Source organism: Ovis canadensis, chromosome 21 (assembly GCF_042477335.2).
Source record: "Ovis canadensis isolate MfBH-ARS-UI-01 breed Bighorn chromosome 21, ARS-UI_OviCan_v2, whole genome shotgun sequence".
Taxonomy (NCBI): Eukaryota; Metazoa; Chordata; class Mammalia; order Artiodactyla; family Bovidae; genus Ovis; species Ovis canadensis.
In genome coordinates, this window is record NC_091265.1 from 59,274,976 (window position 1) to 59,297,237 (window position 22,262).

A 22,262-nucleotide genomic window follows, 5' to 3' on the forward strand; every position below is an offset into this window, starting at 1 on the left:
CCACGGGCAGGATGCTCTCTGGTCAAGCTGCTATGGTGGCCCTGCCCTTTGGTGGGGAGGACATATGCTGTGGCTGAAGGTCACCTGCGCAGAGCATCAGGGTGCCCAGAACAGAAAAGGTGAAGCTAGCGGAGGACCCTGGGCATCTGAAAAAAGGGGGACCGGGACTCTCAGTTCCAGGAGAGGTCGCCTGAGGCAGGGCCACTGCCCCCACCCCATCCCCCACCAAAGTCCAGCCACTCTGAGCTCCCCCTGTTGCTGTCTCTCAAGGAGTTCTGAACTGACCTTTCAAGAGGGATGGTCAGATTACAGGCCAGCTTTGGCTAGGGGCCACCAGCCTGGAGCAGGGGCCCCTGGGAACTGTAGTCCTGTGGCCCACAGGGGTAGGAGAACTGAAGCAGTCCATACACACACATACACACAGACACACACAGAGACACAGGCACAAGACACACACACACACACACACACAATGGTATCAAGTCTCCCCATGCCGCAGGTGAGTGAAGGCCTTCTCCCATTCATTTCTCCCGCCTAGGGCCACGCAGTTCCTAAAGTTCCTTTAGGATGGACTGGTTTGATCTCCTTGCAGTCCAAGGGACTCTCAAGAATCTTCTCCAACACCACAGTTCAAAAGCAACAATTCTTCGGCGCTCAGCTTTCTTTATGGTCCAGCTCTCACATCCATACACTACCACTGGAAAAACCATAGCTTTGACTAGATGAACCTTTGTTGCCAAAGTAATATCTCCGCTTTTTAATATGCTGTTTAGGTTGGTCATACGGAGAAGGCAACTCACTCCAGGACTCTTGCCTGGAAAATCCCATGGACGGAGGAGCCTGGTGGGCTGTCGTCTATGGGGTCGCACAGAGTTGGACACGACTGAAGTGACTTAGCAGCAGCAGCAGCAGGTTGGTCACAGATCCTGCTTTGTTCCTGTTTTTTGGCTGTGCCAAGTCTTAGTTACGGCATGTTGGGATCTAGTTCTCTGGCCAGGGGTGGAACCTGGGCCCCTGCCCTGGGAGTGCAGAATTTTAGCCACTGACCACCAGGGAAGCCCCCTGCTTTGTTCTTTGAGCAAAAGGAGCCAAGGGCCTTGTGCTATTTCAAAGGAGGCTGGGCCTCCTAGAGTGGTGGGCCCGGGGAAGAGGAGCCTGGGTGTTCTGGTCTGAGGGCCAAGGAACCACATCAGAGGCCTGGCCAGCTGCAGGATGCTACAGTCTGTTTCAAGGACGGCCCAGCCATTTCTGAGAACTTTCTGAGCCACAACAGATCCAACCCTGGAAATACCAGCTTAGTGTGGAGGCCAAACTCCTAGTCTTCCGAAAGCCAAGCCCTGCTCTGCCTCTGTTCCCAGACAGCATCTGGGCTGGTCTTCCTTAGTGTATGCTTCCAAAAAAAAAAAAAAGACCAGGAAGAGGATTCCAAGACACACCTACACCAAGGTCGTGTGAACATAGAAAACTTTCTCTTTTGCATTTTAAAAGTATCCTACACCTTGCATTTCAAAAGAATGCCTGGTGGCTCGGTGGTTCCCATCCTCAGCCTTTCCTCCTGGGCTGTGCCTCAGGGGAGGCTCACCTCCCCACCTCCCGACCCATACCAAGCACTGAGCTCGGCCAGCATCTCGGGCGCCTGGCCTGCCTTCCTTGTGGAGTGCCGAAGAGAGCTCAGAGGCATTTTGGCACCAGTTGCCCGTGTTGGCACCTCATGCCCCAACTGTGGCCGCATGCTTTGGCCACACAAACCTTCTTTGCACTGACCCTTAATTTTCCTGCTGCTAAGGACCTGCTCCCAACAGAGCACATTGCTATCTTATTCTGCTCCCCAAGTCAACTCAATCCACACCCCTCCCCCTGCTCATCAACTGGGTGAGCACCCTGCCCCTGTACTCAAGGAACTGGCTGAACTGGGACATGTTTCTGGTGGGAAACAAATGTGATACTTTGAGTTGGTTTCTCCAGCTACCTTTCTCCTGGGCTCTTTTGGCCTTTGTTGTGTCTATGGCACCCACTGGAACTTGCCAGTCTTTTCCAGGGTAATGCCACCCCAGGAGACCCTTCTTTATTTCACATCCCCCAGCCCAGCATGATGGAAACTTGAAAACTGAAACTGACCTACTGGTTTCCCCAAGTCCTTCCCCCGTTTCACTCCCCATTGGTGGTGTGTGTATAGGTTTATGTATCAGTTTAGTTGCTCAGTCGTATCTGACTCTTTGCCACCCCACGGACTGCAGCACACCAGGCTTCCATCACCAACTCTTGGAGCTTGCTCAACTCGTGTCCATCGAGTCAGTGAGGCCATTCAACCATCTCATCCTCTGTCGTCCCCTTCTCCTCCTGCCTTCAATCTTTCCCAGCATCGGGGTCTTTTCCAATGAGTCGAGTTTCTTCAAATCAGGTGGCCAGAGTATTGGAGCTCCCAGCTTTAGCATCAATCCTTCCAAAGACTATTAGGACTGATTTCCTTTAGGATTGACTGGTTTGATCTCCTTGCAGTCAGTCTGAGGGACTTTGAAGAGTCTTCTCCAACACGGCAGTTCAAAAGCATCAATTCTTTGGTACTCAGCTTTTTTTATGGTCCAACTCTCACATCCGTACATATTATATATATATACGTAATTCTGCTCATTTATTCAGGCTGTGCTTGGCCTTCGTTGCTGTGCAGGCTTTTCTCTAGTTGCAGCAAGCAGGAGCTACCCTCTACCTGATGTGTGCAGGCTTCTCATTGAGGTGGCTTCTTTTGTTGTGGAGCATGGGCTCTAGGGGGCTTGGGCTTCAGTAGCTGGGCTCCCAGGCTCTAGAGTGCTGGCTCAGTAGTTGTGGCACACAGGCTTAGTTGCGGGATCTTTCCAGATCAGGGATGAAACCTATGTCTCCTGCATTGGCAGGCATTCAGCACCGAGCCCCCAGGGAAGCCTTAATACTTCATTTACTTATTTGGCCTGTGCTGGGTCTTAGTTGCTGCACACAAGAGCTTTTGTTGCAGTATGTCAGATCTTATTTCCCTGACCCCTTCATTGGGCACACAGTCTTAAGCCACTGGACCAGCGAAGTTCCCTTTAAAGAACCCTGAAACACAATTTCCCAGCCCGAACTCTGAACTAACTCTATGTTGTTTATGTCCAGTGGTTTCTAAACAGATACATCAACTAACTCAAGAGGTTGTTTATGTCCGACTAGATTTCCAACCAGAAATCCTGTCTCCTTCCTGGGACCAATCTTGGGTTTCTCCAGAGCACTTGGCAGGGTCTCAGTAACAGAGCCCTAACAGTGACCTTTCCCAACGGACATTCCTTCCACCAACCTGGCTCTGAGGGGGCAGGGAAGACACTGCTGCAGCAGCAGAACCAGAACAGGGTCAAGCAGAGGGCTCTGCCCTCCCCCAGGGGCCCAAGGCGGCTGGGAAAGCCCTCTTCACCCCTCTGGTTCCATCACAAAGGCAGGTGCTTGCTGCTTTGGAGAAAGGGCCAAGACCATGCCCCAGCCAGCCACTTTGTTACTCACCAAAACCTAAACAAAAGCTCACTGCTGGGAGCAGAGCGGGAGCGAGCTCAGGAATGGAGCTGGCCCCAGGGGAGAGAGACAGAAGAGATAGCTGGGCTATGGTTAAGTCATTTATTGATTTTATTTCTAAAAGCCACATAGCGCCACTTTGCCTCTTCCAGAGCTTCAAAGAGCTAATTAACCGCCCAATGAGCCCACCAGGGAAACCGAGCTTGTGGGGGAAGCAACGAGGTGAAGCCAAGGTCAAAGAGGGTTGCCAGGCCCCAGGCCCTGCCCCCGTTCTGTCAGCTAAGGACAAAGAGGAAAGATCTCCCCTGTCTTTCAGTCAAGGGACCTTTAGGGCTTGCTTGGGGAGATCTAGTGAATAGGTCCAGCTTCTCAGGCTCCATTAACCCCTGCAGGCCTACAGCAAAGCAGCCCAACCAAGCTGGACAGGGCTCAGACACCAAGGGCCTGCTCCATCTCCAAGCTGCAGAAGAACCCAGTCCAGTGTTGTCCCCACTGGCCTGGTGCTGTGGGCTGCAAAGCTTGCTGACCCTCAGCCTGCCCAAAGGGAAGGTGGTGGGAAGTGTGGGGTCCCATGCAGGTCCAAGAACTGCCGTAAATCAGCAGAAGCTGCTGATCAAGGACCTCACTCACTACCCCGGAAGTCCCAAACTGGGTTTTCCTGGTGCCACAACGGGCCTGTCCATTAGCCCAGACAGAGAACAAAACAGCCTGAGACCCTCTATGAAGTGCTTACAAAGCATAAAGTGGGGCCCCTTCTCCTGCCCCCACCTCTCCCCAAAGCCTGCCATGGTGGCAGGCTGCGAGTCACCAGCAGAGAGAGAAAAGGCCACTTGGCGGTTTTAATTTTAGCAGCTTGGAGCCTGACAGGCAGGATTAGTTGGCTTGACCTTTCGTGCTGAGGCCTCCCCAGGCCCAGGGCCTCAGTCAGGTGGCAGCTTCCAGGCACGAATCACAACTGGAGCTCATCGAATGTGGGGGTCCGAGCCCCAGGGGAAGGCCTTCAAAAGGACAAAGACCAGGAAGGGGGAACCTGGTCTTCAGCCATTAATCAGTAAACTAGCAGAAGCTGGGGCCACCCACACACCAGCTTCCCCAGCAGACTTGCACAGGGAGGGAGAATGGGAACCAAGGGTTGGGGCGGCGGACTTCCTTAAATGAAGGTTCCAGAGGCTCCCCTGGGAAAGGGACAGTGGGGCCAGATGCTGAACACAGCTTCGGTACCTGGTGGTGGCACCGACAGTGGCAGAAGTGTGAGAGAAAAGAAAAACAACAGACCCAGAAAACCACACTGCTCTTTTATTCAATGGAACACCCCCCTTTAACGCAGTGTTGAATCATACACCAAAAAGCCCAGAGAAATGTCTGCTGATAAACCAGTGAAGAGAACGCGCATCATACATTATTGTCAACATAATCACTCCATGAAGAGGGGAGGAAAGGAAGGAAGCAGAACGAAGAAAGCAAGGGGCTCAAACCCCTCAACACTGCAGAACATTCAGACGTTTGGGATTAAAATAAATTTTAAAAGGTAGCCTTCCAGGAAGGAGAGGAACAAATGGAATCTGAGGCAGCTCAGGAAGCGCTGAAAGGGCTCTGCAGGCTGCAGACAAGCCCCAGGCAGCTTACGTGGCTCCACCTCCCGCGGGCAGGAGTGCCAGGATGGCTATGGACCCTGAACCTGGAGACTGACCCGCTACCCCACGAGGGTGGCAGAGACAAAACCCCACACTTAAAATTAAGGGGAAAAAAAGTATCTCAGCTTGAAAAAAATATGGCAGTTTGAAAATCTTGTAACCAAAGACACCCACCCCACCCCGCCACACTGATGGCCCAAATTCTTTGCCTAAAAACCACTTGCTCCTCTCTCCTTAAAGAAGAACCAGGAATGAGAAAAGGGAAAGGAATCTAATTGCAGCAGAAGACCGGGGAGAGCATCTCCTTGGACGGAGTCTGAAGAAAGGCAGAGAGAAGGACTAACAAGAAAAAAGAAAAATTAATAAAAATTTCACAATATGGAGCCAGCGTGTTCCGATTCCGTCCATAAAAATAACTCAGGCTGCTTTGCCGAACCATCCTGTCCACCAGGGGCGCTGCTGAGGCTGTCTGCCTGGAAGGGTCACCAATGGGCGCGGAAAGTCCTCACTCTCATGGCTCGGGCCATCGCCGCCGCGGGGAGGGATCCTGGCGGCCCAGTGTGGGGAGAGGCAAAGGGATTTGGGTGAGGAGAGAAAGAAGACAAAGACACTCGATGCTACGGGGCGCCAGGAGAGCCCAAGCTGGCGCCCCATTACCACCTGCCCGTTCCCAAGCGAGTCCTCAGTCGCTTGGCCCAGCCTGGTGCGTGCGCACACACACACGCGTGCACACACCCACATGCGTGCGTCCCAATGTCTGGCTCCATACGGTGAGGTTCGGCGTGTGTTTAAACGAGACCAATTCTCTCTATATATAATATATATTTTCTTAAAAAACCAAGTCTAGTTCTGTGGTGGAGGCGGTGGGGGAGCTGGAGGCATCCCAAAGGGTGGCATGCCCGCCACCCCCATGCCCATCATGGTGACAAAGTTAGAAGGGTCCATGGGAGGCGGAGGAGGAGGGGGCGGGGCATACATCATGCCGGCGGAACCAGGCGGCGGAGGCGGCGGAGGGGGAGGGGCCCCGGGCGGCAGAGGCGGCTGGACCCCTGGGGGCAGGGGCACCATAGTGGGGTTGCCTTGCATCTGAGGGGCTCCTGGAGAAGCTGCGGCAGCCGCCTGCTGCTGTTGCCATGGCGGGATGGACCCTGTGCCAGCGCTCGTGGTGGTAGTCGTCGTATCTGGGGTGGTAAAGAAGCCCAAGGTCACACGCGCGGGGGCACACCGCGGCTCTCTGCGGCTGCTGCCTTGGGATGGGGGGGCGAGGGATGCCTGCTCCTTGCTTGGCATGCGGTACGGTGGTGGGGGGCGGGCGGGCGGGGTGGTCCTGGCGATGGGGGTGGAGGGGTGGGCAGGACTACCCTGGGGTCAGCCTCAAGGTCTCTAGGCTTAGCGGAGTAAGCCCTTTTGTCACCAATGCCCCTGGAAGGGCTGAGGGGAAGGTACCAGACACAAGAACCGGCTCTGACATCCCTCCGCCCATCCGCCGCCACCACCGAACGGCACATTCAACCTCAAGGCCACAGCTACTCCCCGGTTCCATCCCTGCAGTCTCTCAGGCCCCAGTCACATCCCTCTCCAGAGCATGCATGCACCCTCCCCAACCCTGGGCCTAAGGCGCAGGCGTGGGCCAGCCAGCGGCTCCCAGCCTACGATGGCGGGCTCCCCTCCAGCCCCCACAAACCTCTCTCCAGACACAGCCTCGCCAGACATCAGCTCTCCTCCCCCAGACCCCCAGGGGCCACAAGGCCCTTTCTGTTTATCCCACAGCAGAGACCAGAGTCTCATCCCAAGGTGTCTGCCTGCCTGTCTGAGCTGGGAGGGTCTCTCATTCCTCTCAGCCCCACCCTCCCAATACCACCCACCCCCACCAGCCCAAAATACTCCACTCACTTTGCTGCCATGGCAAGGGGGTACTGGAAGCCATACTGCTGCTGGGCGGAGGGGGTGGCGGAGGCTGCTGCTGCTGCTGCTGCCATGGGGGAAGAGGACCAGAGGGAGGGGGCGGAGGCTGCCCACTGGGAGGCGGCGGCGGCGGCGGCATCATGCCCATAGGTGGCGGCGGCATCATACCTGCGGAGAGGCAGAGTGAGGCCTCAGGAGAGGAGACGGGTTCGCCACAGGGGTCCCACTGCCTCCCCAGCCTAGGCAGGCAGCACCCCTCAGGAAGCACCAACCAGGCTGTTACCTTTTCCTTGATGCAGGCGATAGACCCCAGAGCCCACAGGCGTACTTCCCAGGTACTGATCTTGATGGAAGGAAAGAGCAGGGACTTAGCAGGACATTGGAACTGACCGGGGAAGATACACCCCCACCAACACAAGAGCAGTTCTGAATGCTACCTCTACGAGGCAGGCCTGTGTATACCCCACATAGAAATCCCTTCCTGAACCAGAAGGGAGATTCTCCTGACCTGGAGACCAAGCCTCAGCGAGAGACTCAGCACCGACACTCAACCCCTCTGAGACCTGCTCCCCGCCATGTAAAGCCCTGCTTACCCCAAAGCCCCAAGGTTTCTGGTCTGACACTTACTTACCCATTGGAGGAGGGCCATGGTGCCCAGGTGGGTGGGGGCCCTGGTTCATCGGTGGTGGTGGGGGCTGCATCCAGGGGGGCGGGGGTCCATTAGGGTTGTGCTGCATGGGATGTCCACCATGCCCACCTGTGAGGCTGGGCAGCGGGTGTGGGAAGCTGTGGGGACCACCTCCGGGCCCACCAGGGCCACCTCCGTGCATGCCATGGTAGGGTCGACTCTCCGACGGGCCGGAATTCATCCAGGGTGGGCGGCTCTGGGTAGTGGACATGAGAGACTACGTGAGAGCATTCCCGCCAGTGTCCCTGCCTGCTCCCTTTGGCGGCAACACTGTTCTTTCGGCTATGCCACAGGACCAGGACGCAAGGCCAAGACCTCCCCAAACTGAGAGGTCCCCGAACATTCCTGACGGCCCGAAAGAACAATGTTGCCGGCCATGTCCACTGTCCTACCCCAAGCGCCTGGCCACATACTCCCATCTCTCAGGAAGAGAAGAGGGGGCCAGGCTGTGAGAACCACCCCCTGAAACTCACCGGCGGAGGTGGGTTGTTGGCGGGAGCAGCAGGCCGAGGTGCACTGGCCAGTGGTGTGGTGGCAGGCCCAGACGTGGAGCCCACAGATGCGGGCACAGGTGCCTCCCCCAGTTCAGCCATGAGGGACAAGTATTCTTTATCCATCCGTGCTTTATCCTGAGCTGACTGGGGGTCACCAGGCCTAAAGGTGAGGTAGGCACACAAAGAGAAAAGGGGTGGGGAAGACTCATTAATATGGAAACCTTTACTTTGAAGAATTTACACAAAGTTCAGAGGAATTCAGTCACCCTTTCTAACACCCCTTCCTTGAAACAGTCCCATCAGCTCTTCAGCTCTGTGCCCAGCTCTGCATCTGGGAAAAGCACATGGACCTCTGCCACAGCAGAGACCCTTGGGCAAGAACAGAGGAAAAAGGAAGCCAGGAAAACTCCAGATTTTCCCAAAACTAGTTCCATCAATTTCCACATTGCAGGTATGAGGAAAGGAAAATCTATGCAAGACCAGAGCAGCTGCCAACACTTTCTTAACAAGGCTTTTTATATTTATCACTTGAAGTAGAAAAACATTGCTATCAAATGCTAAATTGCAACTGGTCAAAACTACAAGCTGTCTTATAATACCAACCATAAGCAACAAACAGCAGTTAGCAATGAGCCACAGTGAAAACACCTATACCTAGAAGGGAAGTTTTCAGGTTCCCTGGGCTCAAGATAATAAAGATAATAAAGTAGGGATGTTTGCCATCAACTGTTTTCCTGGGCTTTGCATCACACTGTTAACAGACCAAACTCACTGAAAGGAAGCTCTTGGGTCTGCAGGTTAACACGAACCGTTCTATACACCAGAAGCTGCCAGGAAACCCTCACCTTTGGAACTTGCAATCGGAAGCAATGTGGCCAGCCCCTCCACACTTGGTACACACTGTGGTATTGGTAATGCTGCGGGTCTCAGAGCTCTGCCAGGGTCTTAAGATCCTGTTAAGAGAAAAAGGTCACCTCAAGGGCTGTGGCCAAGCACCCTTCTTCTGTAGGTTCTGGTTTTTGTGCATGTCCCTCTAAACCAATTATACATACCTGTTATCATCTTCCCGAAGGGTCCCATTCAAGCGAGCCAACTCTCGAAGTTGCATCTTCCGTAGGTCATTCTGGTCCTCAGGAGTCTCGATACCCTGCTTCAGAATGTTTCTTATCTGGTAGAGACGCAACGGGCACAGTTATGTAAGTCCTGGGACTGCCACCTAGGTTTCTGGTTGGAGGCTTCCTTCCTGACTCCCTCACCTGTTCTACTGCTTTCTTCACATTCTCCATGGTATTGGCAGTGACCAGGGCATGAAGTGGCTCATCTTCTCCCGGCAGCATCTGGCCATCTTTGCGCCCAACTTTTCCTTCTTTCACAGAACCTTTCCCCCGGATCATGATCTTGGCATTACACTCCTTCTCTATGTTCTTCAAGGTGTTCCCTCTGTAAGAGGCAGAAAAGATGGCTTTACTACCCAACATGGAAATTGAGAGTGGCTCACTGGGCAGTGATAGGAAACCGTGAGTGTACAGAATGGGATTTTCCCACCAACAGCTCCACGATCTTTAAGTTAAGGTCACAGACAGCAATCCTCAAGATCTGACTTCTCTGCCGTGAAATGGAAAATTTTCTCACCGAAAGGCACTCACCCAGCCAAAGTGAACATCCTACCAAAAGCAGGAAGATGGTACCAAGAAAGGCACAAGACAGACACATCTCCTAGGTCTTTGCATGCTTGCTCAGTTACTAAGTCTCATCTGACTCTTGTGACCCCCATGTAGCCCACCAGGCTCCTCTGTCCATGGGATTTTCCGAGCAAGAACACTGGAGTGCATTGCCATTTCCTCCTTCAGGGGATCTTCCCAACCCAGGGATCGAACCATGTCTGTTGCATTAGCAGGCAGATTCTTTAACACCAAGCCACCCAGGGAGCTCCTCCCAGGTCCTTGGGAATTCTGTATTCCATAGAACAGCAGGTACTCACCTTGGCCCAATCAGCAGCCCCACAAAATTGATTTCTGGATACTCATCTTGTGGGATCATGACTTTATCACTCACACGTGTTGCTGGAGGTCTAAGAAAGAAAAGACTCATAGACTCTGCACACTTCTGACGTGACACAGATAATCAATAGCTCTTCTAGAACCTTCTGTACCACATGTTGTTATGGGTGACAGAGGTAAGGAGTGAGAGGTTAGTATCCACAATGCTCTAGTACACCACACCTAATCGGTTGGGGTCTTTATCCCGGACCACCCAGTCCCCTGGCTTACTTGTAATCTGCAGGAGGCTTGAAATCAGGGTTGAGGGCAACCATTTCCGTGATGAGATTATGCCGTTCCTCCTCAAGTTTCTTGCGGGTGCGGAACTCGCGAGTGTTAAGCCTCTTCCCCTCACTATTGTAGATGGGCTCAGGGGAAGGGGACCTGTGGGAAACAGACCACCGTCACCCCTCTGCCTTCACTTTCTCTCATTCCCACACGGGCTAAAATAAGTCTTCCCCAGCCCCTCTGCCTCTCAAGACCCTAACACAACACTCTTCGGAGGAACCGACCATAACGTGTGCTATTCAAAATCGTGTGGAATAGGGAGGTGGAAACTTGCTTAGCATCAGGGGGACTGGGGTGTGTGTGAGAAAGGAAAAAAGTGGTTTTGTTCTCAAAGTGATGAGAGGAAAAAAAGTCTGTCCTTCTAAGGGAAAATCTCTAGACTGTAAATGGCAAGGACTGTATCATCCTCTGGAGTCTTCTTGCCAAATATGAATTTTCTTTTGTTTGGGAAAAAAAAAACATATTACAACTTTATGAACCACGGAAACCCCAAGTTTAGGTAAAACGTTAAATGACTCTTGCAGAGCTCATGCCATAACAGGAAGAGAGGCTGTACCCCTACCACATAGTTAAGTATGAGCTCTTTAACCCAATACAGCTGGGACTCAAGGCTACTGCAGCTACTTGGCCCCCACAATGGAGAGAGATGGTTCAAGGCTTCGTCTCTGCTTTTCCTTCAATGGCCTGGCTGGCTGTGTCCAAGGCCCAGGAGTCAACCTGTTTTCTGGCTGTTCGAGGTTAGGGAGTCTGGGTAGAGAAAACCGTTAAATTGCTAAAGCAGCTTCTCTGAGAGGCTGCAAATGCAGATTTGGTCAAGTATTTGTCTAGGGTCTGAACCTGCAAACAGCAAGGGGAAAACCTATGATTCTCCACCAGAGTTTACAAGTCCAGAAAGCAGATTTTCTCTCTCTTTTTTTTAAAGGAGTAAAATGCTGTTGCTACAAGTAAAAAATAGCAATGATAAAATGATCAGTTTACCACAGCTGGATTTTGCGGTAATAAAAAAAAAGAGAAGTTACACCCCTAGAATTCTGAGTTAAGATTACAAAAAGGACCATAGCTTGATATTCTGAATGAAAATTTAGTAGCAGCTGCAAGAAGGGAAGAGACCATGTGGATCAGGTTATTTTAAAAACATCCTGAAAGTAGTCAAGATTCCTATACCCTTTGTTTAGTTGAGAGAACCTTGCCTAGTTGGAGAGCAAGGACTGAACTCGGCTGCTCCCACTGTCTTCAGCCTAAAGGGAACCATGTCATACCACGTTACACACACGATGGAATAAAAGGTCAGGTTTGTTCATGGCTAATGACGGCTAAATGACACCTCCGTTTCTAGCATCTGTATAAACTGTTAGCACAATCCAGTAATAGTGAACAAAGACAAACATACCCCAGCTCATTAGACTACCATCTTATACATTTAAATCTACAGAAGATTTTAAAACATTTTTAACTGTGCAACTTAAGCAACATCAAAATGGCATTAAGTGGCTTCATACTGAGAATACACCTTCTTAAGAAATAACCTTAAGTGAGAAACTCATGCATTTCCCTCAAACCTGGGCTCTTTCAAAGCAAAACCATCAGGCATTAATTAGGGCCTCTTTCAAACTGAATTCAAGTGAGGAAAAAAAAAAACTCTCCTCTGATTTTATTTCTAACATGCTTGACATTTCTAATTCCCACCTCATTCATAGCTGTCTAGAATTAAGCACTTCTGGCTAATCACCAAAAGAAGCTTTACCAGTACCAAATTGGTCATTTAAAGGCCCCACAACAGTGCAACCTCTTTCCAAATTGTGGAAATGAAAGGCAAAAACCAATATTCTAGAGGTCAGACTGGCCCAACTTCTTCACTTTGAGTAAGAATAGTATTAGAGGTCATCTAATTTCTAATCCAAATTCTCCAGGAAACAAAGGTTGGTTAAAAATTCAACTTTTTGAGGAACTGCCTGGTAACCTGTGGACATATTATTAAAGGAAAAAGGGCCAAAAAGGCACTAAACAGTTGTGGTCTATAATCTATAAAGCAAATCTTAAAAAAAAAAAAGTCAAAATATAAAACATAACAACCCTCCAACCAAAATTTACAGGTGAAAAAATAAAAATTTAATTAACTCAAATGAAAAGTATCAATATATATTACTTTGCTTCCTGACACAGGACACCAGAAAGGTGCTTATTTAAGTGAGTGGCTTCAAAAACCATTACATCATCTTCCTTATTTAACAAGTTATTAAAATGGGTAGCAAGCCAAAAACACTACTTTTTAAAGCAAAGTGTCTTCAACTATGCTGCATGCACTAAGAGAAACTTCACTGAGGAGGCACATTGCCTTTCTAGTAAATGGACCAGATTTTAGCTGTTCAAATATTGGCCTGCCAATAAAATTCTTGTTAAAAAAGTTCATTTCCCTCAAACTTTGTAGACTTTTTACTTTTTTAGAGGTGAGAAATTACAAACTGAAATGACATGACCACAGCTGTTTGAGGACCACACTCCCTTAAAAAAAAAAAAAAAAAGTAATAGGTTGGTTGCTTGCCTTCCCAAAACAGGTGAAAATATTCTGGCCCCTCCCAACACCCCAGGCAATGGCCAAGGCTGACAATTAACTGGCAGCAATGAAGGAAGTTGGTTAGAATCTTGTCTATTTCAAAACCATGAGCAGGAGACTGCAGCATAAGCTGACCAGACTGAGTTTCTGGCCTGCTCAAATTCAGTAATGCTCAAAAATATTCTTATTCCCTACATTGTGTAGTACCTGTGAAGAACACGCTACACCTGGGCTTTCAGCCACAGGAAGGACTGAAATTGCTGGTTAATGGGCCGCCTCACTGTCCCTACTAGTGGGTAAATCGGGTTAAAATCTACATGTTTTTCAATTGAAAACCAGTTGTCCGTTTTCCTGTAACTTTTGATTCTGCTAGTAATTAAAACTTCATTCCAATCTGCTAACTGATGACTGACCGTATATACTGCTAATTTACACTCTAGTTCCCAGAATGGTCACAGTACCAGTCTTCTTACTAGGATTTTATTGAACTGACACAACATGTTGCCACCAGTAAAACGTATTGAGAAAAAGGTAAAAGCGTTACTGTCAGCTGGTTAAAACTGTTTCCCAACCTGTCCTCAGGGTTAGGGGGGATGCCCAGGTCTCCTGTGCGCAGTTTACGAGTCAGGTCTTCTATCTGCAGTTGCACTGGAAGAAACCAGGTTAGGAAAGAAAAAAAAGGATGGAAAAAAGACAATGTTACCAAAAAACATCTCAAATCTCAACAACAAGCATGAAGAACTCGGAGACTTTGAAAGGGACGACTGATCAGTGAACACATTGAGGCAAAAACTCCCAACCATCTACTGGCAGGAGTCCACTTACATCTCTAAGTATCTTTCACTTCAAAATGGTTATCACTTAAGGAAGCAAACAGTTTGTTGGAAGAGGGGTTAGCAGTATAGACTGTTCACTAAGGCTAACATGAAAACAATTATTAGGAGGCGTTTTGCCTCTTCCTCTCACCAAGGCCTGCTATGCAACTGGCACCCAGAACTGAACCATGTATGTTACACGAATACCCTGTTCCCACCAAATTACATTCTTGAGTGTAAGACTCTTAGATTTTATTTTTCCTTCATCAAAACTTAAACATAACCCAAAATGAGATTCAATTAACATGGGACAAGGAAAAACACCAGTTAAGCAAAGATCATTTTCACTGTTACCAGGATTAAAATTCCTTAAATGAAACATTTAATAACCAATTCAACAGTCTCATATATAAGTTTGTGCATATTCTTTCTGTAAAACCAGATCCGTACTAGTAAGGATCTCCCAATACCTGTTATTTTCATTCAAATTTTATGACAATCAGTATACCTTAATACACCAGTTAACAAGGCAGAAAGTTTAGACTCGCTCCTTACATGGGGAATAAAAGTAGGGGTGCAGAGAATGAAAAGTGTGGGTCAAGGAGTTATGTGGGGCCCTCAGACCTTGACAAATGACCAAATGAGGCTGTATATGAAAAAGAGAGATGAGGGTTTCACAAAAGTTCAGTGACTCCAGGGAAGTGTTACCCAGCTGATTTTCTGAAGATAATGGGAAATGTGAAGCCAGATTCTTCACATGCTGAATGACCACCTGTTTCTTACCTTTGTAGCATCTGAGTGTCCTAAGCAGGTATCTCTAACAAGGGCAAGTCTTAATGGGTTGGGTTCAAGTTGAGTTGACTCCAAGAATTAACACATGTCTAGCCCCAGACACCCTTCTAATTTTAAATACACCCCACAGGGCTATATCCCACATCCACTCCAACTCAGAAGAAATGAAAATGTACATTAATATCAGAAGAGTATATTGGGGACATCCTGTGTAAGAGAGATAAAAGAGCACGAGACATATGTGGGCCCCCAAGTTGTTTTATGCGAGAAAAGTTCTGACTTGGCAGTCAGGTGTTAGGCTCAACTGCTCAACGAGAAAGTCACCTTCATGGAGGTAGGCAGTACTCATAACTGGACAGCAGGGATGTGGGCTCTGATCTGAGGAGACCACCGGCATCTGAATCTAAAGGTTGCCATCTTCCTTGGAGAAGAGACCTACACTAGCTCAGGCTTTGGTTATACGTTTAAACGCTCTTAGGACCCAGAGCAGTAACTTCCTCCAAAGGAAGAGAGCTGGAAATGTAAAGAATGAAGCTGTTTTTCTCATTTTCTACATCTGCTTGTGTTCTTGGGCTATCACTCCACTAGGGACATTTTCATAAGGTTATCAAGACCCAGACTAGTCAAATACAAGACATAAAAGGATGGGTGGAAATAGACTCAACAGTAGGGAAAGAAGAATTATTAGTATTGTAAAAAGGAGATAAGACAATTTCAACAACTCAAAATTCTCAGCAGTCTAGAAAAGAGATGAAGACCCTCAAGAACAATAATGGCCTAGAGGACCTCATGGGTCTAGGAGGCTTCTGCCCTAATTTACTCGAATGTTTATTTGGTTAGTAGGAAATGTGTATCAAGTAAACTTTTTTGAGACAGCTGTACAGGTACACAAATAAATGTAAAACTTGCATTAAAAACCTTTTATTTTTTAAAAAAAAGGTAATTTTGAAGTCAGTTTCATTTCTACTGTGGACATTCATAATTCTCAAAATTCCCCAACAGTTAAGATCTTTTATCCTAACCACCTCATTATTCCAGATCCAAGCAGTACCCCTTTCCCTGCAGAGTTCCTTAGGAGTAAACACAAGAGCCCTCATTTTAAGACAGCTCTCCAAAGACCAAACCAGAAAAGATGCTGAAGGAAAGGTTAAATTCAACAAAATGGTAAAAGGGGGTAAACACACTTTCAGAACCACTTTTTGATTAAACTGAGTTTTTTCCCCTTTCACAAAGTACCTATAAAAAAATAAAAGACCACATTTTAGGGAAAGGAGGAATATGAAATTATGGTGAAAGGCCAGGCTGTGAAAAAGGTACTTGGTTTACAATACCTGCAGTGTTCTCCACTGGGGCCAAGTCCAGAGAGGCATGTAACACTCACCTCATCAATTGGTAATGAACAGCAGCTGAAAAGGGTGGGGTGGGGTGCTGGGCTGGGAACTATTCTCATTCCTAAGCAGGCCCCTCTACCCTTCTGGCACTCATGGAGAACACTGCTGTTACCAACAGACCAAAACAAGGAGCTACAAATGCAGGACTCACAGAGCAAAAACTTATGGATTACATCAAAGTCATCTGACCATAGCTCCTCTCAAAGAGAAAACTGTAAAGTCCCAAACTTTCAACAAATAAAATGTTCAGTAACGATCTGAAAATGCATTTGAGTGCAGAACGTGTATTTACCTATATAAGCTCTTTCTTGTTCCCGAGTAAGTCCAGGGGGGATGACTGTAGGCATTCCTGGAATCACCGTCTTCTGTTCCATTGTGTCTTGATTCCAGCGGCTCCTCTTCCGCTTCTTACTGGGGAAGTCTAAAAGAGATAAGGTTCGTCAGATGCAAAGATAAACCAGCAGAGTAACTACCAACAAGCAGTTTAGGATACTTATTATACTACACACAACCTCAGCAGACCGTGAAACTGAGAACTGGACCTAAAAAGAAACAGCAAAGAATGGAAGACAAACCTGGGAAGTCAAAAGACATGGCCACTAGAAGGGGACCTGGGTCTGAAAAGTTAACATGGCACATTTATGATTTTTGTCCACAGAAATGTTGTGAAATATGTAAACAAGAAATCTCAGTGCATAAAGTTTCAAGTAGTGAAATAAAAAAGTATTGAGATAATAGTATACCACATGGTGTCCATAAACCTCTTAACAGCCCCAGGACATAAGAGCAGACTGAATATTCAAGGGTATAAAGCAATATTGTTAACTTCTGGCTCCTCCCACCTCCCCACCAGTCATCTGAGACAAAACGAAACTAAACTTATGGTTATCAACTGAAAAACCTGATTTTTCAGCAAAATCACTTTTCTCCTCAGAGGTTTGGCTAAGGTCAGCATTTTCCTGGCCAGGTGGACACTTAGGGTCTAAAAAATGTATCAAGTTCAACAAAGAACAAGCTATACAACAAGAGCCAAATCTTTCTTCCCCAGTACACAAGCAGAAACTTCCTGGCGTTTGATACACAAAGGCGCCTTCTCAGGAGCAAGACCCAGCGGAAAAGCCTCAAGAGGAGGCGTGTCATACTTCCTAGGTAGATACAGTGAGATATGGAAACGAACGGAACATCCTTCTCCAAAAAGGGCCACAAAAAAATCGGACCCAAACACCCCCTGAAGACTTTCATCCATTCTGGTTCTGAAGTGAAAGCCCTGTCTTATTAAAGAAGTTTTAAGGAGCTTCTCTTGGTACTTTCTTCCTTTAGGACTCCACTACAACCAGGAAGAGGACGCTCCACGTCATCAGTCGACCCTTTCCGCCCTCCGGACTTGCACATGAGGCACCCCAACCACCCACTCGATCCCCTATCCACACCCGCTCCTGAACACCAGGGGCAGAGAGCAACAAGGGGTCCCCCCAATCCCGGCTTTTAGGACAGCCACAAAGCCCGGCCGCCAAACTGCGCCTGCGCGCAACAAACTTCCTCCCGCCGGGCCCCCACCCCTGAGGCGCGTGCGCACTCGAGGCCCGAGAACCAGGCCGCGCGCCCCGTGGCTCCGCCGCCCGGGCCTCCCCGTGCGCGCGCGCGCCCCTGCCGCGTGCAGCCGCCGTCGCCGCCGCCGCCGCGCGGCCCTCAGCCGGCCGGGCCCATCCGCGCAGCGCCTCGCGCGCTCTCTCGGCCCGACTCACCTCCTCCGCCGCCGGTCGGGCCCGGCTGCTGGTCCTGACGCGGCGGCTGGGGTGGCGGTGGCTGTGGTGGCGACACGCGCTGGTAGAGCGGCGGCGGAGGGGGCGGCTGCGGCGGCGAGTACGAGGAGCCCGAGGAGGGGGGCGGTGGCGGCGGCGGCGGCTGCTGGGGAGGCGGGGGGGGCGGCGGCGGCGGCGGCGGCGGCGGTAGCGCCGCAAAGGGGAAGGCCGCGGTCAGGGCCCCCACCGAGCCCACGGGCGGGGGCGGCAGCGGCCCGGACACCAGCAGCCCCGCCCCAGGCCCGGGGGCAGTCGGTGGTCCCGGCTCGAAGCCCCCTTTGGGGCCAGGGAGGGGAGGGAGGCCTGGGGGGCCCAGCTTACCCAGCGGCGTAGCGTTCGCTCCGGTCGCCATGGCGCCCCCAGGGACCGGCACCGGCGGCTCCTTTTCGGCGGCGGCTTCTTCTTCGCGAATCTTCTGGGGGGAGGGGACCCGACTGCGCTGCCGCGGAGCGCGCGGAACCCGTTCTCTCACGCGGCGGGGCGGCGGCGGCGGCGCGAGACGCACAAAGAGGGAGGAGAGAGAGCGCCGCGGGGGCGGATCGGGGGCGACGGGGCCGGGGCCTGGATTGGGCCGAGCGGAGGCAAAGGGTCGGAATCGGCGGCCTCCGATTGGTGGAGCCTTAGCTTTTCTCGATGCGCGCTGGGATTGGCCGGACCGTTAGGCCAGGCGAGGAAATGGCGGCCGAGCCTGAAGAGCTGGGAGGTGTCGCAGCGCGCACTTCATTTGTTACTGCGCGAACGGAGCTCGGAGTCCAGAAAGGAGGGATAGGGTGGGGCAAACTCTGTGACGTATGGGGCCAAGAGCTCTCCCATTGGCTGGGTTGGTGTAGTCAATCAATCTCCATTGCGTTGTAATGTCCTGGGATTGGCTGTCGCTGGTTCTTTTTTTTTTTTTTTTCTTTGCTCCTTTGCCCCGGGGAGTAATTTCGCTGGGTTTAAGCTAGAGGTCGCGGCGGGAAAGCCTTGGCGGAACAAGAATTGGGGTCGGGGAGGAGCGGGACAGGAGCGCGCATGCATAGATGGGGCAAAACCGTGTCTCTGTCCCTGGCTTCAGCGTCGACCCTCGGGTCCGGCGCGGAAGCCCTTGGTGACGTCAATCCTCGAGTCCCATGGTAACCCGGAACCGAGGGGTGGGGGAGGGGCTGGCGCGGACCGGTAAACCGGATCCGTCGACAACACAGGTAAACGAGGACTTCCTGTTTTTGAAAAAAATAAAAAGTGGGAGGAAGGATTAAAAACGGTACCGAGCCCATGGAGGTACACATATCTTAGGTGGAAGGCAATATGAAGTTATCAAAAATACCGTGCGTTTTCATTAGAATCCCAGCGAAGTTAAGATTGATTAGATCATCTTTTAAGTCAAATAAAATAACTGAAAATAGTGGGGAAATTTGTAAACTAGGTTGAGGAGCTTGCCTTTCCGAATAATACAATAGAAAAGACACACTAATGAAACAATGTGGTATTGTTGTAGGAAAGACAGTACAATAGGATAGAGTCTAACCAAAAAAATGGCATTTCAATTCAGTAAGGAAAAGATTTAGCTAGTAAATGGTATAAAGTGAAGTGAAGTCGCTCAGTCGTGTCCGGCTCTTTGCGACCCCGTGGACTGTAGCCCACCAAGCTCCTCTGTCCATGGGATTCTCCAGGCAAGAGTACTGGAGTGGGTTGCCATTTCCTTCTCCAGGGGATCTTCCCGACCCAGAGATCGAACCCAGGTCTCCCGCATTGCAGGCAGAGCTTTAACCCCTGAGCCCTATAGAGTCCTAAATTTAAACAATAGAACAGACACAGTACAATTTAGGAGATTGTCGGAGTCATCTAGGGGTAGAGACTTTATGAAGACAGGAAACAACAAAAGTTAGTTACCAAAGGAAACTATGATAAAAGTCAACAGTAATACATTAGGCAAGTATACTTGCCATACATATGATAAAGAGCTAATATCTGTAATATGGAAATAAGTCTTAAAAAAATAATTTAAAAGAGAAAACAGAAAATGAGCAAAGACTGAATAGACAAGCCTGAGAAGAGCAGATCCAAATAGCCAAAAATATGAAAAGTACCAATCTCCTAAGAATGAATGCAAATTAAAGGTGATATGAGACGTCTTCAACAATCAGGAAAAAAAAAGCTAAGTTACTACTTTGAATGCTTTTTTGAAAAGCATTCTATTATCTATTAAAATTATACCTCTCAAAACTTCCTTGGTAGTCCAGTGGGTAAGACTTTGCACTCCCAGTGCATGGGGGCACTGGTTGGGGAACTAAAATCCTGCATGGTGTGGCTTAAAAAAATTTTGTACCTCTTTCAGGGAAAAATAAAAAACATGTTCAATGTGGTAATCCCACTCCTGGGAATCTGCCCCTAAGCAAGGCATATGACTACTTAATGTAATGTGTTCAAAGTCTTCTATTGCATTTTCTGCGGTCTTGTTTGTAACTGCAGAAACCTGGAAACAGAAAACTACCATCAATATGTGATTGGTTAAATGAAGTAGATTACCCATAACCTGGATTAGTAGGCAGCCTTGACAAGGAGGGACTTCCGTGCTGTATTGTTATTGAATAAGAAAAGAAGCAGAGAAATAGCTATTACATGATCTTGTTTTTGTAAAACAGAGTCCATACGTGTGTTATGCGTGTGATTATATGAGTATGGAGAAAGCCACGGAGGATACACAAGTCACTGAAGACGCTGAAGAGGGAAATAGGTACTTGGAAGTTATCCAATACATTTTAAGAACCAGCATGTTTTTAAAATATTTTTTGTATTTTTTAAAAATGTATGATGTGATCCCATTTCAGTTCAGTTTAGTCACTTAGTCGTGTCTGACTGTTTGTGACCCCAAGCAGCACACCAGGCTTCCCTGGCCATCCCCAATGCCCAGAGCTTCCTCAAGCTCATGTCCAAGCCGGCGATGCCATCCAACTATCTCATCCTCTGTTGTCCCCTTCTCCTCCTGGCTTCAATCTTTCCCTGCATCATGGTCTTTTCTAATGGGTCAGTTTTTCACATCAGGTGACCAAAGTATTGGAGCTTCAGCTTCAGCATCAGTCCTTCAATGAATATTCAGGACTAATTTCCTTTAGGATTGACGAGTTTGATCTTGCAGTCCAAGGGACTCTAAAGAGTCTTCTCCAACACCATAGTTCAAAAACATTTACATAACATTATACAACTGTATAAAGAAACGCATTGAGGGAGTTCCCTATGGCCCAGTGGTTAGGACTTGGCGGTTCCACTGCCAGGGGCCCAAGCTTGATCACTGGTCAGGGAACTAAAATCTCACAAGCCATGCTGCGAGACAAAAAAAATGCATTGACAGAACAATCACCAAATTTCCACTGTTAGTGGGATCTCAGGTAATTTTTACTTTTTCTCCTATTTCTATATGTGATGTTTAACTTTTTATACTAAGCAAATGTAACTAATAAAAATGAAGTTAATATTGTGGGCATAAAAGGAAAAATAGAAATGTTTAAATCATCTGAAAATAAGGAAACATTATCAGTAAGTACAACAAATTCTAGGGAGGAGGGGAGAAAAGAATCATTCGATGTTTGAGCAACTACTAGATGTAAAACAGCTTGACAGATATGACCCTGAATGAAATTCAGCCCCTGCTTCCAGAAAATCATGGTCTAGCAAAACAGAGAGACTAACACACAAATAAAAATGTACTATTACTGTTACGAATGCTGTTACCGTACTAGTAATGGTAAAGGCTGCAGCTGTGACTCTCATGGGGTAGTGACTGTCGCTGCTTTCTAGTCATTTCCTTTAGGATTTTTGTGAGAGTTTTTAAAAAAATTACCAAGTTAAAATATTTTGGTTGTCCTTTTACTAATTTACATTTTTTTAGATTCTTCAGAATATGGTCTTAAAATCTCTAATCTTTAATTAAAAAACACAGTTTCGTTTGTGGTCAAGTATATGATCAATTTTTATAAGTGTTCTAAGGACAGATGAATAGTTAAAAGAGTTTGGACATTGGCTACTCCCTGATCTGTTCTGACTTCTTTCCCTTGTAGTTTCATCTTCACAACTACCTTCAGAGATGGGTATTATCTGTTACTTATAGATGAGAAAACCCAGGCACAGTGAGGTTAAGTAACTACCCCAGCATCACATAACTTACCAGTGTAGTCTGTCGGTCCAAGACTCCTATTTGGCAGAACAGGATTAGAATGTTGGCCATGCCGCTTTCTGGCTGAGGACCATGGAACAGACTTCCCAGTTTTGAGGCAAGTTGGAGTCCTACAGACCCAGGCCAGCCACCCGCCAGCTGGAAACTAGGGAAGTCATTTAATGTCTATGCATCTCAGCTTCTTCGTCTGTAGC

At 48.8% G+C, this 22,262-nt stretch overlaps 1 protein-coding gene across 26 annotated transcripts; it reads right to left on the minus strand.

Moving 5' to 3' along the window:
* Nucleotides 1-4,792: 4,792 nt before the first annotated feature.
* SF1 (splicing factor 1) lies at nt 4,793-18,983 on the minus strand. Of its 26 annotated transcripts, none has more exons than XM_069565548.1 (14): nt 18,240-18,665; nt 16,409-16,537; nt 13,691-13,766; nt 10,508-10,660; nt 10,219-10,308; nt 9,494-9,677; nt 9,290-9,405; nt 9,083-9,190; nt 8,217-8,397; nt 7,687-7,960; nt 7,339-7,398; nt 7,044-7,223; nt 6,127-6,331; nt 4,793-5,697 (listed from the first exon to the last, which is right to left on the minus strand). In XM_069565548.1, exons 1-14 carry the CDS (start codon nt 18,268-18,270, stop codon nt 5,568-5,570), a joined length of 1,917 nt encoding a protein of 638 aa, XP_069421649.1. In that variant the 5' UTR covers nt 18,271-18,665; the 3' UTR covers nt 4,793-5,567. The 26 variants fall into 26 exon arrangements, with proteins under 26 accessions (XP_069421649.1, XP_069421650.1, XP_069421634.1 ...); XM_069565549.1 differs by having other exon boundaries at nt 7,687-7,939; nt 18,240-18,658; XM_069565533.1 differs by having other exon boundaries at nt 7,687-7,939; nt 17,862-18,650.
* Between the last annotated feature and the right edge of the window lie 3,279 nt (nt 18,984-22,262).

What these genes read in the sequence shown, in the direction of transcription:
- SF1 (XM_069565530.1), bottom strand. Translation starts at nt 18,270, where the DNA reads ATGGCGACCGGAGCGAACGCTACGCCGCTGGGTAAGCTGGGCCCCCCA. An exon ending in CCATGGCCCTCCTCCAATGG is followed by an intron (nt 7,399 to 7,686) that starts GTAAGTAAGTGT and finishes CCTTCCATCAAG; the next exon opens with ATCAGTACCTGGGAAGTACG. An exon ending in TCGCCTGCATCAAGGAAAAG is followed by an intron (nt 7,224 to 7,338) that starts GTAACAGCCTGG and finishes GCCTCTCCGCAG; the next exon opens with GTATGATGCCGCCGCCACCT.